The sequence below is a fragment of the Apodemus sylvaticus genome, chromosome 3, assembly GCF_947179515.1.
Source record: "Apodemus sylvaticus chromosome 3, mApoSyl1.1, whole genome shotgun sequence".
Lineage (NCBI taxonomy): Eukaryota > Metazoa > Chordata > Mammalia > Rodentia > Muridae > Apodemus > Apodemus sylvaticus.
Window position 1 is genome coordinate 25403713 of NC_067474.1, and position 12984 is coordinate 25416696.

Here is a 12984-nt window from a genome sequence, read left to right on the forward strand (position 1 = left end):
GGAATTGAACCGGGTCCTGCACATACTCCACTATTGAGTTAACTCCCAAATACCACGGCTGGGTTCTCTATCCCCACACTTGCTTTTCATGCCTACATTGAGAAAATCTGCTTTATTATTCCATCATATTTAATGCTCATTTTAATCATCATTACAGGTCTTTTTGTACATTTTTGAGTCTGCTCCTTTTTCTGTAGGAAGAAAGAGAGTTAGGGGAGAGAAGAGCAACTGAGCTCACGCGCCTCACTGGACGTTTCATCCTTCGAAGAACTCAGGAAGTCATCAATAAGTATCTGCCCCCTAAGATAGAGACTGTGGTCTTCTGCCGACCAGGAGAGCTGCAGATTGCACTTTACCGAAAGCTGCTGAGTTCTCAGTCTGTGAGGTTCTGTCTGCAAGGACTGTTGGAAAATAGCGCCCACCTCATCTGCATAGGGGCCCTGAAGAAGCTGTGCAATCACCCCTGCCTCCTGTTCAGCTCTGTGAAGGTAAGTCTGAGGCGAGGGCTGGGGCCCCAGGTGGGGTCTGGGGGCAGCCCCCCCTTGCGTGGGGTTCTGTTGTGGAATCTCCCCAGCCTTTGCCATGGCTCTCCGTCCCTAGTTTATGTCATAGATTCATTTGGGTTTTGTGATACTAGCAAATACAGAACTGAGCATGAAAATAATTTGTTTTCCTTTTTATAAAAGTAATACATGATTGTTGCAGAAAATTTGGAAAATTCAGAAAATCCACAAAAAGAAAATAACAACTGGTGTGGATCTCACACCTGTAATACAAACCCATGGGAGGCTGAGGGAGCCGTGCTTTGATCTCGAGCTTGGCCTGGGCTACAGAGTGAGATTCTGTTGCAGGACAGAAACAAAAATAAGAATAAAAATCATTATACAGTCTCCAGCCAGCAAGATCACATTTTGGTATTATTAATAGTACTAGCTAATAGTTATTGAGTATTTTCATATACTAAAAATGAAGTGCTTTTCTGGTTTTATATATTCTTTATGTAATTTTCTGGAATAACTACTACTATTGACATCTGTATTTTTGTTTTGCCCAAGCTCGTATTATATTCCTGGGCTCTTTAATGAATCTCCTGCTTCAGCCTTCAGAATAGCCAGCTACTGTGCTTAGCTTCCATCTTTGTTTTGTGCTACACGCCTTTAATCTCAACACTAGGGAGGCAGAGGCAGGCAAAACTCTAAATTCTAGGCCAGCCTGATCTATAGAATAAGTTCCAAGACAGCCTGGGCAACACAGAGAAACTTAAGAAGGGGGGGGGGGGAGACAAACAAACAGCAAAAAAAATAACAAAAAAAGAAAGAAAATAGGGACTCGGATATTTATGTATAGTTTGTTTCTCGAACATTTCCCAAATTATATTCCTTCTATGGGGTGAATTTGAATGATGATGTAGTTGAGTCAAGTGTTTGTATATTTAATGACCCTAAGGCAGTCTGCAGCATGGTAAGGACTGGTCAGCTCCTTAAACTGGCCTGTAACTCCTGTTCTCTGAGAGCACCCCGCAGCTGTGGCTGGCCTTGGGGTCCCTGTGTAGAGCGTGGCCCTGGGTTCCAGGACTTCCCAGCAGCTAGGATTAGGGTGTGCCACAGTTCCCAGCTCCGACTCTTTAACCTTTGTCAAAGTTTGTACTTAAGCTGTGTCTGTAAGCATTGGTTTTCTTATCTGGAATGCAGAGCTAACAATTACTTCATGATGACATCGTTGTGACGGTTTAGCAAGAAATTACGGGAAGAACCTAGTAATTCTTCCATGCCTAGTTAAAGAAATTACACAGTAACCATTAATGATATTTCCAGCTCACTATGGAAAACTTTTATTCAGTTATTTAAACAGTAAAATCAAAATATGTTGCAAACAAAAACTCTGGGTGCTAACTTATATGAGATCATAAATTTTATACTTAAAAAATAGAGTGTTGTAACAATTATCCAAGTTTATCCTACAGTGGATCCTGTTTACTGAGTTTATTATAGAAGTGAGCTTTGTGTAACTGCAGAAAGCTGGATTATAACAATTTATTAAGCAACTTTTAAAGAAACATTCTATATACAGTGGTAACAATTAAACCCTTTGGGCACAAAGCCCAGCAAGAACAGAAGCCAGAAGTTCTTCCCTAAAAGGAAGAAATAACGATGGCCCAGAACACATCACTTAATTTAGAATGCTTTTGCATCCCCCCTCCTCTTTGTGTGTGTGTGTGTGTGTCTCTGTGTGTGTCTGTGTGTTTGATATATATGTGGTGTGTGTGTGTGTGTGTGTGGGTGGTGTATGTGAATGTGTGCATCCATCCCAAATAGTTCTTTACAGCATATTTAAATATTTAGACTAAATCCTGTGTCAAGACTTCTTCAAATTACAGATGTATTATGTAGATCTAACCTGATATAAACTCTTTAAGTTCTACAGTTATTTAAGCAAGTGACTTTACCGAAGTATTGCTTTTTTCCTTGTTGAAAGCCAAGTTACAATTAAATATGTACCCAGGAAGGTTTGTCTAGTACTACTAACAAAGGAATATAAGGGGAGTTTAAAAAGTAGTTAACTACTCAGGTAAATAAGGTCAAAGATGAATACAGTGCGTATAAACCAAACCAAACCAAAGCCCTGGCCAGTCTTGTTGGCTCATGCCTCTCATTTCAGCACTCAGGAAGTGGAGACAGGTGGTCTCTGAGTTCAAGGCCAGTGTACACCTCATAGGGAGTTCCGGCCAGCCTGGTCTCTAGGGTGAGACTGAAGGGAGAAAGGGCTCTGAATACGCAGTTGGCATTTGTATCAGACCCTCAGTTCTTTATAGAACTGAGACAACAGCAGAAAAGGAAGAAGCCTTTCAGGCAGGCAGTGTGCAGATTAACAGAGTTCCAGAAAAGGAGAGGATTCTGGTAGGCTAGGAAAAGCAGAGAGCTACCAGTCCTCACCATTTAACCTCAACAGTGGCTGTCATCAGGGTCACTCTAAACTCATTTACGAGGCATTTTTAGGAAAGAATTTTATAGGTGCCTGTAATCACTTTGGAATAAAAGCAATCTGAGTTAAAAATGGGGGCCCTGGGCTCAATATACAGCATATCCCCCACCACAAATTCTAGTTATACAAGCAAACTGTGTTATAAGATTAATTTCTCTATTAGCCTATTGATGACATCATTACTTCTTATGAAGAAACTGATATGATTTATAACTCAGGAAACTGTTGTCTTGTTTCAGTGTGTCATTGAGGAAATGTGAGCCACTTACAAATCAAAAGGAAAAGTAGTAGGAGAGGAGAGCGTGAAAAGGAGAGAGGGCATTGATGGGGGTACCAGGGAGAGAGGGCATTGATGGGGGTGCCAGGGAGAGAGGGTATTGATGGGGGTGCCAGGGAGAGAGGGCATTGATGGGGGTGCCAGGGAGAGAGGGTATTGATGTGGGTGCCAGGGAGAGAGGGCATTGATGGGGGTGCCAGGGAGAGAGGGTATTGATGGGGGTGCCAGGGAGAGAGGGCATTGATGGGGGTGCCAGGGAGAGAGGGCACTGATGGGGGTGCCAGGGAGAGAGGGCATTGATGGGGGTGCCAGGGAGAGAGGGCACTGGTGGGGGTGCCAGGGAGAGAGGGCATTGATGGGGGTGCCAGGGAGAGAGGGTATTGATGGGGGTGCCAGGGAGAGAGGGTATTGATGGGGGTGCCAGGGAGAGAGGGCATTGATGGGGGTGCCAGGGAGAGAGGGCACTGATGGGGGTGCCAGGGAGAGAGGGCATTGATGGGGGTACCAGGGGGAGAGGGTATTGATGGGGGTGCCAGGGAGAGAGGGTATTGATGGGGGTGCCAGGGAGAGAGGGTATTGATGGGGGTGCCAGGGAGAGAGGGCACTGATGGGGGTGCCAGGGAGAGAGGGTATTGATGGGGGTGCCAGGGAGAGAGGGTATTGATGGGGGTGCCAGGGAGAGAGGGTATGGATGGGGGTGCCAGGGAGAGAGGGCATTGATGGGGGTGCCAGGGAGAGAGGGCATTGATGGGGGTGCCAGGGAGAGAGGGTATTGATGGGGGTGCCAGGGAGAGAGGGCATTGATGGGGGTGCCAGGGAGAGAGGGTATTGATGTGGGTGCCAGGGAGAGAGGGTATTGATGTGGGTACCAGGGAGAGAGGGTATTGATGTGGGTGCCAGGGAGAGAGGGCATTGATGGGGGTGCCAGGGAGAGAGGGTATTGATGTGGGTGCCAGGGAGAGAGGGCATTGATGGGGGTGCCAGGGAGAGAGGGTATGGATGGGGGTGCCAGGGAGAGAGGGCATTGATGGGGGTGCCAGGGAGAGAGGGTATTGATGTGGGGTGCTAGGGTTTTGGAAAGGCCCAGGAACTGTGCAGGGAGCATGGTACTGCTTCAAAAATGGTGATTGTGACCTACAAAGATTTACTTCACAGTTGGCTTGGACTACCCTGTAAGTTTTGCTCCTTACTTATTAAAACAGTAAACGTGAATGAACATTAACTCACATTTGAACAGGGTAAAGAATTTAGCTCAAGTTGTAATGAAAATGAAGAAAGGAATCTATGCCAAGGCTTGCTGTCTGTGTTCCCTGCTGGCTACAACCCTCTGCAGTTCTCTGAGAACGAGTCGGGAAAACTCCAGGTGTTGGTGAAGCTCCTGGCGGTGGTCCGTGAGCTTCGGCCCACTGAGAAGTAAGCCCAGCCTGCGCCTTCACACCCTCGTGTCTGTCACTGTGCCCTGCCCCCACAGTCTCTCCCTGGACTTAGGTTCTTTGCTTTCCTTTCTCCAAAGAACCAATTGTTGCAAGTCAGCTTGTCACACGGAGATGAGACCTGGGATTCTGTGTACTGATACTCCACATTCTTTGCTTCTGAGGAGTCGCAGTGAGATTTTGAGGAAATTGGGCTAGTGCGATTGCTCCATGGTAAAGAGTGCATACCACTCTTCCAGAGGACCCGCGTTTGGTTCCCAGCACCCACCCTGGTAGCTAGCAGCTGCCTGTAGCTCTACCTGCAGGGCAGTCTGACTCTTCTGGCCCCTGTGGGACCTGTATTCACACATGTATGCGTACATGCACACGATTAAAACTGAAAAGCCTGTGAGGTGTGAACCCCTCAGGCTGGGTTTCCCTTGCTGCTGCTCTACGGCAGCCAGTGCCTGCCTGGCCTTTCTCCTTTTACTTTTGCATATAAACATTTCCTTGTTTATGTTAGAGTTTGAATTTTTGCTCCTTTTTGCATTTTGTTTATTTTGCTCATTTTAGGGTGACATCAGAGATGAAGGGGGCTAGCTCTTTGTTCTAGCATCTTAAGACTGGAGGTTTAGATAAAGATTTCCAAGGAGCAGGGAGGAGTCTCTGAGGTCAGTGTTGCTGCTTCTGTAATGTCAGTGTCACATCAGTGTTCCATTGTCCTTCAGCAAGAAAACACTCCAGGAGACCGCTTTAACACGTGTGTAATGACGCGTTGTTTTTGGTTGGCAGAGTGGTTTTGGTATCCAACTACAGACAAACCTTGAATGTTTTAGAAGAAGTATGCCAGCGTCATGGATATGCTTGCGCACGACTTGATGGCCAAACACCAGTCTCTCAAAGGCAGCAGATTGTTGATAATTTCAACAGTAAATACTCTACTGATTTTATTTTTTTATTAAGTTCGAAAGCTGGTGGTGTGGGACTTAATCTTATTGGAGGATCTCATCTAATTCTCTATGATATCGATTGGAACCCGGCTACTGACATCCAGGTAGGACATCCAGGTGTGCATCAAGTGGACATCATGAATGCCTGGACACAGCCGTGATGATGACGTGTTAATAGTTGTGTGTCGGGCTGTGCTGCGTGCTCTCTGCTTTCCGTCTATGTAATCTTCATGGCATCTCCACATATGGATGTGAGGAGCCTATGTTTTCTATATGTGGACGGATGGAGATTTGTTCTCCTTCCAGCATGAGAATTCACACCCAAGCTTCGGGTCACACTGTACAGCTAACTTGCAGGGTGTTCATGACCACTGGGGATGACAGTTATGAGCTGTGATCGATGTGTGTAGGCTGAGTAAGGCTACAACACAACTTCTTTAGGAAACTGTGGAGAAGACCAGGATGCTTTTTCAGTGTACAGACTACTTTTATGTATATTTTAAGTTTTTTTTTCTTTTTCCCAGACAGGGTTTGTTTGTGTAGCCTTGGCTTGGCTGTCCTGGAACTCACTCTGTAGACCAGGCTGGCCTCAAACTCAGAAATCTGCCTGCCTCTGCCTCCTAAGTGCTGGGATTAAAGGTGTGTACCATCACTGCCCAGCTTATTCTGAGGTTTTAACAGGTAGATTTTTACCTCAGTTGGTATTTCATTATGGGACCCTGAGACAACTGTGAAGTTTGTGATTTACCAGGCCTTAGAGAACGGAGGAAAGCAGCTATACTCACTATTTTACAGCAATACTAAAATCAGCAAATGCAGAAGGCTGAGTTCAGTAGGGACCAGGCACAAACTGCATCCATCTCCCCTCAGAGCTGTGTGAACAGCATTTAATTCTCAGCACCAGGGAGGGACAGTACCACAGGGGCGTTATCAGCTGAAGGGCTTCATCCAAGGTTTGGAGTCCAAAGCTTCTGCTGGGAGTTGGTTCTGTAGCATTAGTGCCTCCATGACAGCTTGGTGATTCATTCAGAGGTCAGATTTACACCACATCAAGCTGGGTGTGATGGTCCGGTCAGTGAGGGGAGATGAAGGATGATTGTAGACATACAACTACACTGCGTGCAGACACAACCACCTAAGCTGCAGTAGGAGCGAGGAGGTGGGGGGTGGGAGTAATCCTGAGCTCAGGAGCCTGCCGCCTGTGGGCAGAGGAAACAGGCGTTTAATGGTTCTTTAATGGTCTCTGGTTTGCTGGTCTTGGGAGTGGCACTCTGAAATGTTTATCCCACAAGTTAGGGGATTTTTCTTTTGTAAGTTTTAGATCAGTGGGTGGTTTGTGCGGTAGAAATTGATGGCCAAGTGTGCTGGCATCATTGTGCCTTTTGGTAAGAGACAGCCACATGCACACATTGCCAATAAGAGAGGAACACAGTGAACAGGCTTCATGGGTTAAGGGCATTGGAGGCAGCCTTTTTGGGAAAGTGGGCAAGGTTTAAATATCAACCCTTTGCTGCACAGTATCACTGTTAATCCTTAAACTAGAGGGAGCCGGAAGTGATTGCAGATACCTTAAGGAATTTCAAGGGTGAACTATGAGCTTCCAGGGCTTTGCACGCCCAGGCTGTGCTTGCTTCTTTGCATCTTGACTGTCCAAATTTGCTTCATGCTTATCATGATCCCCATCTCACTGTTGCTTGGCGCTTCTGTGGCTCCTTCCCATGCATGCCGCTGCGAGTGCTCAGTCTCCCTCTCTGAACCAGAGCAAGGATGTGAAGAGGGCACAGTGTGTGTGTGTGTGTGTGTGTGTGTGTGTGTGTACACACGCACGCCAGTGTGTGCCATGGTATGGAGGTCAGAGGACAGCTTGTGGGAACCGGCTCTCTTACAACGTAGGCTCTAGGCCTCAAACTGGTGTCAGGTGGTTCTCTTACCTCTGAGCATCTTGCTGGCATCCTGCTTGGTTTTTGAATCTATTAGTGAAATCCAGAATTCCCAATAGTAAAGTATATTCCTGTAATTGTTTATGTGGCAAGGACCATTGTTTTCTACTGTATTCAGAATTCTTCTTTTGTCTAGGCGATGTCTAGAGTATGGAGAGATGGTCAGAAACATCCTGTACATATTTACAGACTCCTGACTACAGGTAAAAAACCTTCACCTGATAAAAAAAAAAACGGTATCTCCTTAAAATCTTTTTGTTGTTAGCTTGTGCTTAATATCTGGAATTTGGGATAAGGCTTTTACTGTATTGGCATCTTGTAATTTTGTTTATAATATCTATAAATCTAATTGGCTATTTAAGATTAAGAGTTGTGCTTTACCGGGTAGTTAGAATGTGTGGGCGCTGCGCCGGATAGTTAGCCAAGCGGGGCCTAGAAAGTGGGTTGGTTGGCCTGCAGATCACGGAACCCGCGGCCCAGCACAGGATACCCGAGGCCAGACGTGAGCTCTGCATCGAGTTCTTTTATTAGATAATAAGTAGCAAACATGTTTTACCAAACACAAATAATAGACATGGGAAGGAAATCTAATGGGTGTTTTCTTTCCAGGTACGATAGAGGAAAAGATCTATCAGAGGCAGATCAGTAAGCAAGGCCTTTCTGGGGCAGTTGTAGACCTCAGCAAATCATCTGAACATATCCAGTTTTCAGTGGAAGAGCTTAAAAACTTGTTCACACTACATGAAAATTCACACTGTGTTACTCACGACCTGCTTGACTGTGAGTGCGCAGAGGGAAGAGGTCACACCGGTGAGTTGTATGTTGATTTCGTTACCACAGTATGCTCAACTTGTCTCTGAAAACATTTAAGAGTAACTTTAAAATGTCCGCCATTTGCATGTGTTAGTTTTCTTTGTCTCTCGTGTTGTAGGGCAAGAACTGGGTATACAGTTGAGAAAGTATTCAGTAGAACCTTGAGCTCAGTTTAGTTTCTTATTTCTAAATCTGTTGTGGAAAACTATGTAGGCAAATCTCTCAAAGCCTGGTAGAATGGCTTCAGAGTAAGAAAGGTGTAAAGTTGTATTGGAATTTTATAAAAATCCTATCCTTAGCAGAACTATGGATTGTTTGTTTAAATCATATAAGATTTATTCATAATGGGGAAGACTGCTTAGGATAATGAAGCGTGCTGCTCAGTACTTGGACCACGAGTGCTGCTTAAGTAAGTCTGAGGATATCTGTCTTTAAAGCTAGACACTGCTCACGGGGTGCTAGGCGGGGACAGGAAGCCAGGAAGCGAGGAAGCCCTGTGGGGGATGCAGACTCACTTGGTGGGGGATGGTGTTAGGGGCGGAGGGACGGCCTGGCAGTTAACAGTGCTCGCTGCACGCTCTGAGGACTGGTCTTTGGATCCGAGCCCCGTGCAACAGACTAGGCGTGTGTTCTGTGTACATGGTACATAAAGTTGTGAACGCACTGCCCGCTCATGTGCATGTGTGTTCACCCAGCACACAGACACTTACAGAAATTGTAAAGTGAGTCTTTGTGATGTTTAAGTTCTTCTTTTTCAACTTCTTTTTTTGTTTGTTTGTTTGTTTTTTGGAATTGGTTTTTTCGAGACAGGGTTTCTCTGTGTAGCCCTGGCTGTCCTGGAACTCACTCTGTAGACCAGGCTGGCCTTGAACTCAGAAATCTGTCTGCCTCTGCCTCTGCCTCTGCCTCTGCCTCTGCCTCTGCCTCTGCCTCTGCCTCCCAGAGTGCTGGGATTACAGGTGTGTACCACCACCGCCCCGGCCTTTTTCAGCTTCTTAAAAGGAAGAGTTTGAGGTGTGTATATGTTGTAAGTACAGTACTTATATATGAAATTCTCAAAACAACATGTACATACATATTAATTTGATGTACATGTACACACATATACAGATGCACACATTAAATCATATACACATACCTATACGTTATACAATTTGTGATTTTAGAGATTGAACATGCTAAATGAGTACTCCGAGTGCAGAGCCACAAGCCCAACCAAAAGCTAATGTTTTATATAGCATATAATATGGTTTATATAAATTTACAAGTCTAAAATTTATATTACACATATTTGAATTAATAAATGAGTATGATTATCATATTTCAGATATGCTGATATATTTTTATTTATTAGGGTGGATTTTATTTTACTTGTTTAGTTTTTGTGACAGGGTCTTACTATGTAGCTCTGGCTGGTCTGGAACTTGCATATAGTGAGGCAAGCCTTCATCTCACGGGCTTCATCTGACTCCTGTCTTAGGAGTAGATTTAAAACTTCAGATAAATATTTTTATTTGTCTCTTATGGATGTTTGGTCTTACTATGTATTTTTTTCTACTTTATTTTGTAAAACCTTTCATTTTTTTTAAACTTTTTTTTTAAGTCAAGTTCTTGTTAGGTAGCCTGGGATAGCTTCAAATTCCCTTAGTAGACCAGGCTGGCCTGGAACTCACAGATGCTTTTGCCTCTGCTGGGTTTAAAGGCATGCACCACGTCCTCCCAGAATGACTTAATGATTTTCAAACTTATTTTCTTAAATTTTTTAACCCTTTTAATTTTTCTTCTATGTAGAGTTTCATAAATTTGTTATTATTCATTTTTAAACATTTCATATTTTCTATTGTTATTTTTTCTTTATTCGTGATTTATTTAAAAATATTTAGTCCTAAACATATATACACAAGCAATACTAAATAAATTCAGCCCATTTTGCATGTGTGTGTGTAGCCATAAAAGAGGCCATAAATTTCAAAGTGAGTGGGATGCCAGTGTAGTTGGAGGTGTGTAAATGCTGTAAATACAATAAATTCACTGTAAGTTTTTAGGAAGAGCAGTATGTGGTGCAGAGTGAGTTCCTAACAAACTCTGGTGTGTTATCTTACATTGTATGGCTGTATAATCATTTATTTACGCACCACACTACACATGTGTTATTAGTTATACCTTTATTTATACACCTTTTCTATGCAGTCAGGTATATATTTGTCAGATAACTTATTAGTGTTATGGGGGTTACAAGTGTCTGTAGTCCTAGCTGCAGAGGCGATGACCGCTCACCTGTGTTCACATGCACCTACCTACATGCAGACACACACCACATCATTAGAAAATAAGAACAATCTTTAGAGAAGTCTTACCTACATTGAGGAATACAGTAGCCTTCAGGACTCGTTTCGCGGACTGAGGAAGTTGATTGATGGAGTTCTACCCAGATATTTGTGTTTGCAACACAGAAAACATAAACACAGAACTTGTCTATTTATTGGTGCTGGAGACCAGACCAGAGACCTTAGGTGCACAAGACAAGGGCTCACTCACACCGTGACTCCACCCCAGCTCTGTCCCACAGGCCGTACCTGGTGGATTGTGTCCTTGTAGACATTTCTTTGGGGAATTATTTGTCTGATGTGCACCTTTTTTATCAGACCTTAGAGCTGTTGGATTCAGAGGCCTGGAGGCTTATTGAGCACACAGCAACTTGTTACGGTTTCTAAAAAGGATGACTGGTTGCTGTGGTGATCAGACGTGGCACACGAGTCTCTATGTAGCCGGGTATCTAAGGGTCTCACTGTTTAACTCATTGCAGATGATGCATCGGAAGGCCCGGTCACCTCTAGACAGTGTCAGCGTGGCCCTCAGAAGTCTGACTCCTTGAGACCTCTGTCCATGTCACAGCTGAAGCAGTGGAAACATTTTTCGGGAGACAATTTAAATCTTCCAGACCCATTTCTCGAAAGAATAAGGGAAAATGTATCGTTCTTTTTCCAGAATATAACCAACCAAGCTCCTGCCATCTAATGAAGGACTTCTTCCTAACATTCCTTTACTCCCCTTAAAAATTAATATAGGAATTAAATGTAATTTTGAAAATGAACAAAATTATTTAAATTGTGATAGAGAACTTTGTTTCACGATATGCCTATATAAATACAATAAGAGCTGAGTTGTTTGCTTTCTTGTGCCTTTAAGTGTCGAAATGAACTGTTAACCGTGTGCCGTCTGCATCTCTCTGCTCACGCTCCACTCGAGTCCGTGGTCCATGCACAGCACTTCATCCTGTGTTGGCATTTAACTTGCATTTTCCTGATTGCTAAGGCTGCTGCACATTTTTCTGAGTGTTTGTTGATTGTTTCTTCTATTGAGAGCTGACTATGTATTATTTGTTAGCCTGTTTATTGATGGGATGATTTAAGGGTTTTTTTGCTGTTTAATTTTTGTGGTTCTTTGTCCATAAAAATTCGGTAATTTTAAAAATTAGGTTCGGTATTCTAGATAGGACTCTGGTGATGGAGTTGCAAAGATCTACAGACTGTCTCTTCACTCTGGTGATGGTTTCCTGTGCTGTGCTCAGGGCTTTGTCTTTGTGGTGCTTTTAAAAGTGGGAGGTTAAGGAAGGGACAGCAGGGCAGGAGTGGGTGTGGGCGGTTGAGAGCTGGTGAAGGCATACACTCTGGAACTGCTGCTTCCTGTCACATTGTGGGTACACACGTTGTTTCCTCTTAAGAAAACCCCCACCTGTGCCTGTGTCTTGACAGGTCTTTGTATTCCTTTTGCAGTTTACACAATTCCAGTTGTGATTTTGAATAGATTTTTGTGCAGAGTGAGAAAGATGGATCCAGTGGCCTTCTTCAAATGGAAGCTGTGAGTGTAGCAGCTCTGAGGGGAAAGGCGTGTCCACTGAAGTTTCCCCAGCAAAGGTGTTGCCACTTTGCTCCTAGGAGAGGTTTCCTCAGTGAAAGCCCTCCTCTGAGGAAAGGACTCCAGCTCTGCTCTGAGAGGTATTTTGGCAGTCAGGAGCCAAGGAATACAGCAAAGTCACAGCACACAACAAACTTCACGTGAAAGATTTATTGGGAAGAAAAACCCCAATGTTTTGAGGAGGGCGGCAACTTGAGTTTGGGAACTAAACAGATGTTTGTATAGGATTTCCTGAGGGGGGAAGAGGGGGAGGGCTTCCAGGGTGGAGACTGGGGTTTTCATTTTTCTTTCTCTCTCTCTCTCTCTTTTTTTTTTTTTTTTTCTTTTTGGTTTTTTTGAGACAGGGTTTTTCTGTGTAGCCCTGGCTGTCCTGGAACTCACTCTGTAGACCAGGCTGGCCTCGAACTCAGAAATCCACCTGCTTCTGCCTCCGAAGTGCTTGGATTACAGGCGTGCGCCACCACTGCCCGGCTTAGTATTCTTTAGTTGAGAATTCTTCCTTTAGCTCTTTATCCCATTTTAATAGGGTTATTTGTTTCTCTGGGGTCTAACTTCTTGAGTTCTTTGTATATACTGGATATTAGCCCTCTATCGGATGCAGATTTGGTAAAGATTTTTTTCCAATCTGTTGGTTGCCATTTTGTCCTATTGACAGTGTCCTTTGCCTTACATAAGCTTTGCAATTTTATGAG

General features: G+C 44.1%; 1 protein-coding gene across 3 annotated transcripts in view; it reads left to right on the top strand.

Moving 5' to 3' along the window:
- Rad54b (RAD54 homolog B) overlaps positions 1 to 12511 on the top strand; it is a 67401-nt gene extending 54890 nt beyond the window's left edge. Inside the window, exons 10-15 of one of the 3 annotated variants that reach the window (XM_052176084.1) lie at positions 198 to 488; positions 4497 to 4672; positions 5635 to 5725; positions 7698 to 7764; positions 8171 to 8371; positions 11181 to 12511. In XM_052176084.1, the coding sequence (XP_052032044.1) occupies positions 198 to 488; positions 4497 to 4672; positions 5635 to 5725; positions 7698 to 7764; positions 8171 to 8371; positions 11181 to 11392 (1038 nt within the window). In that variant the 3' untranslated portion in view covers positions 11393 to 12511. Of the gene's footprint in view, positions 1 to 197; positions 489 to 4496; positions 4673 to 5463; positions 5726 to 7697; positions 7765 to 8170; positions 8372 to 11180 lie in introns of all 3 variants that reach the window. The other 2 variants (XM_052176085.1, XM_052176083.1) reach the window with 2 other exon arrangements.
- The last annotated feature ends 473 nt before the right edge of the window (positions 12512 to 12984 follow it).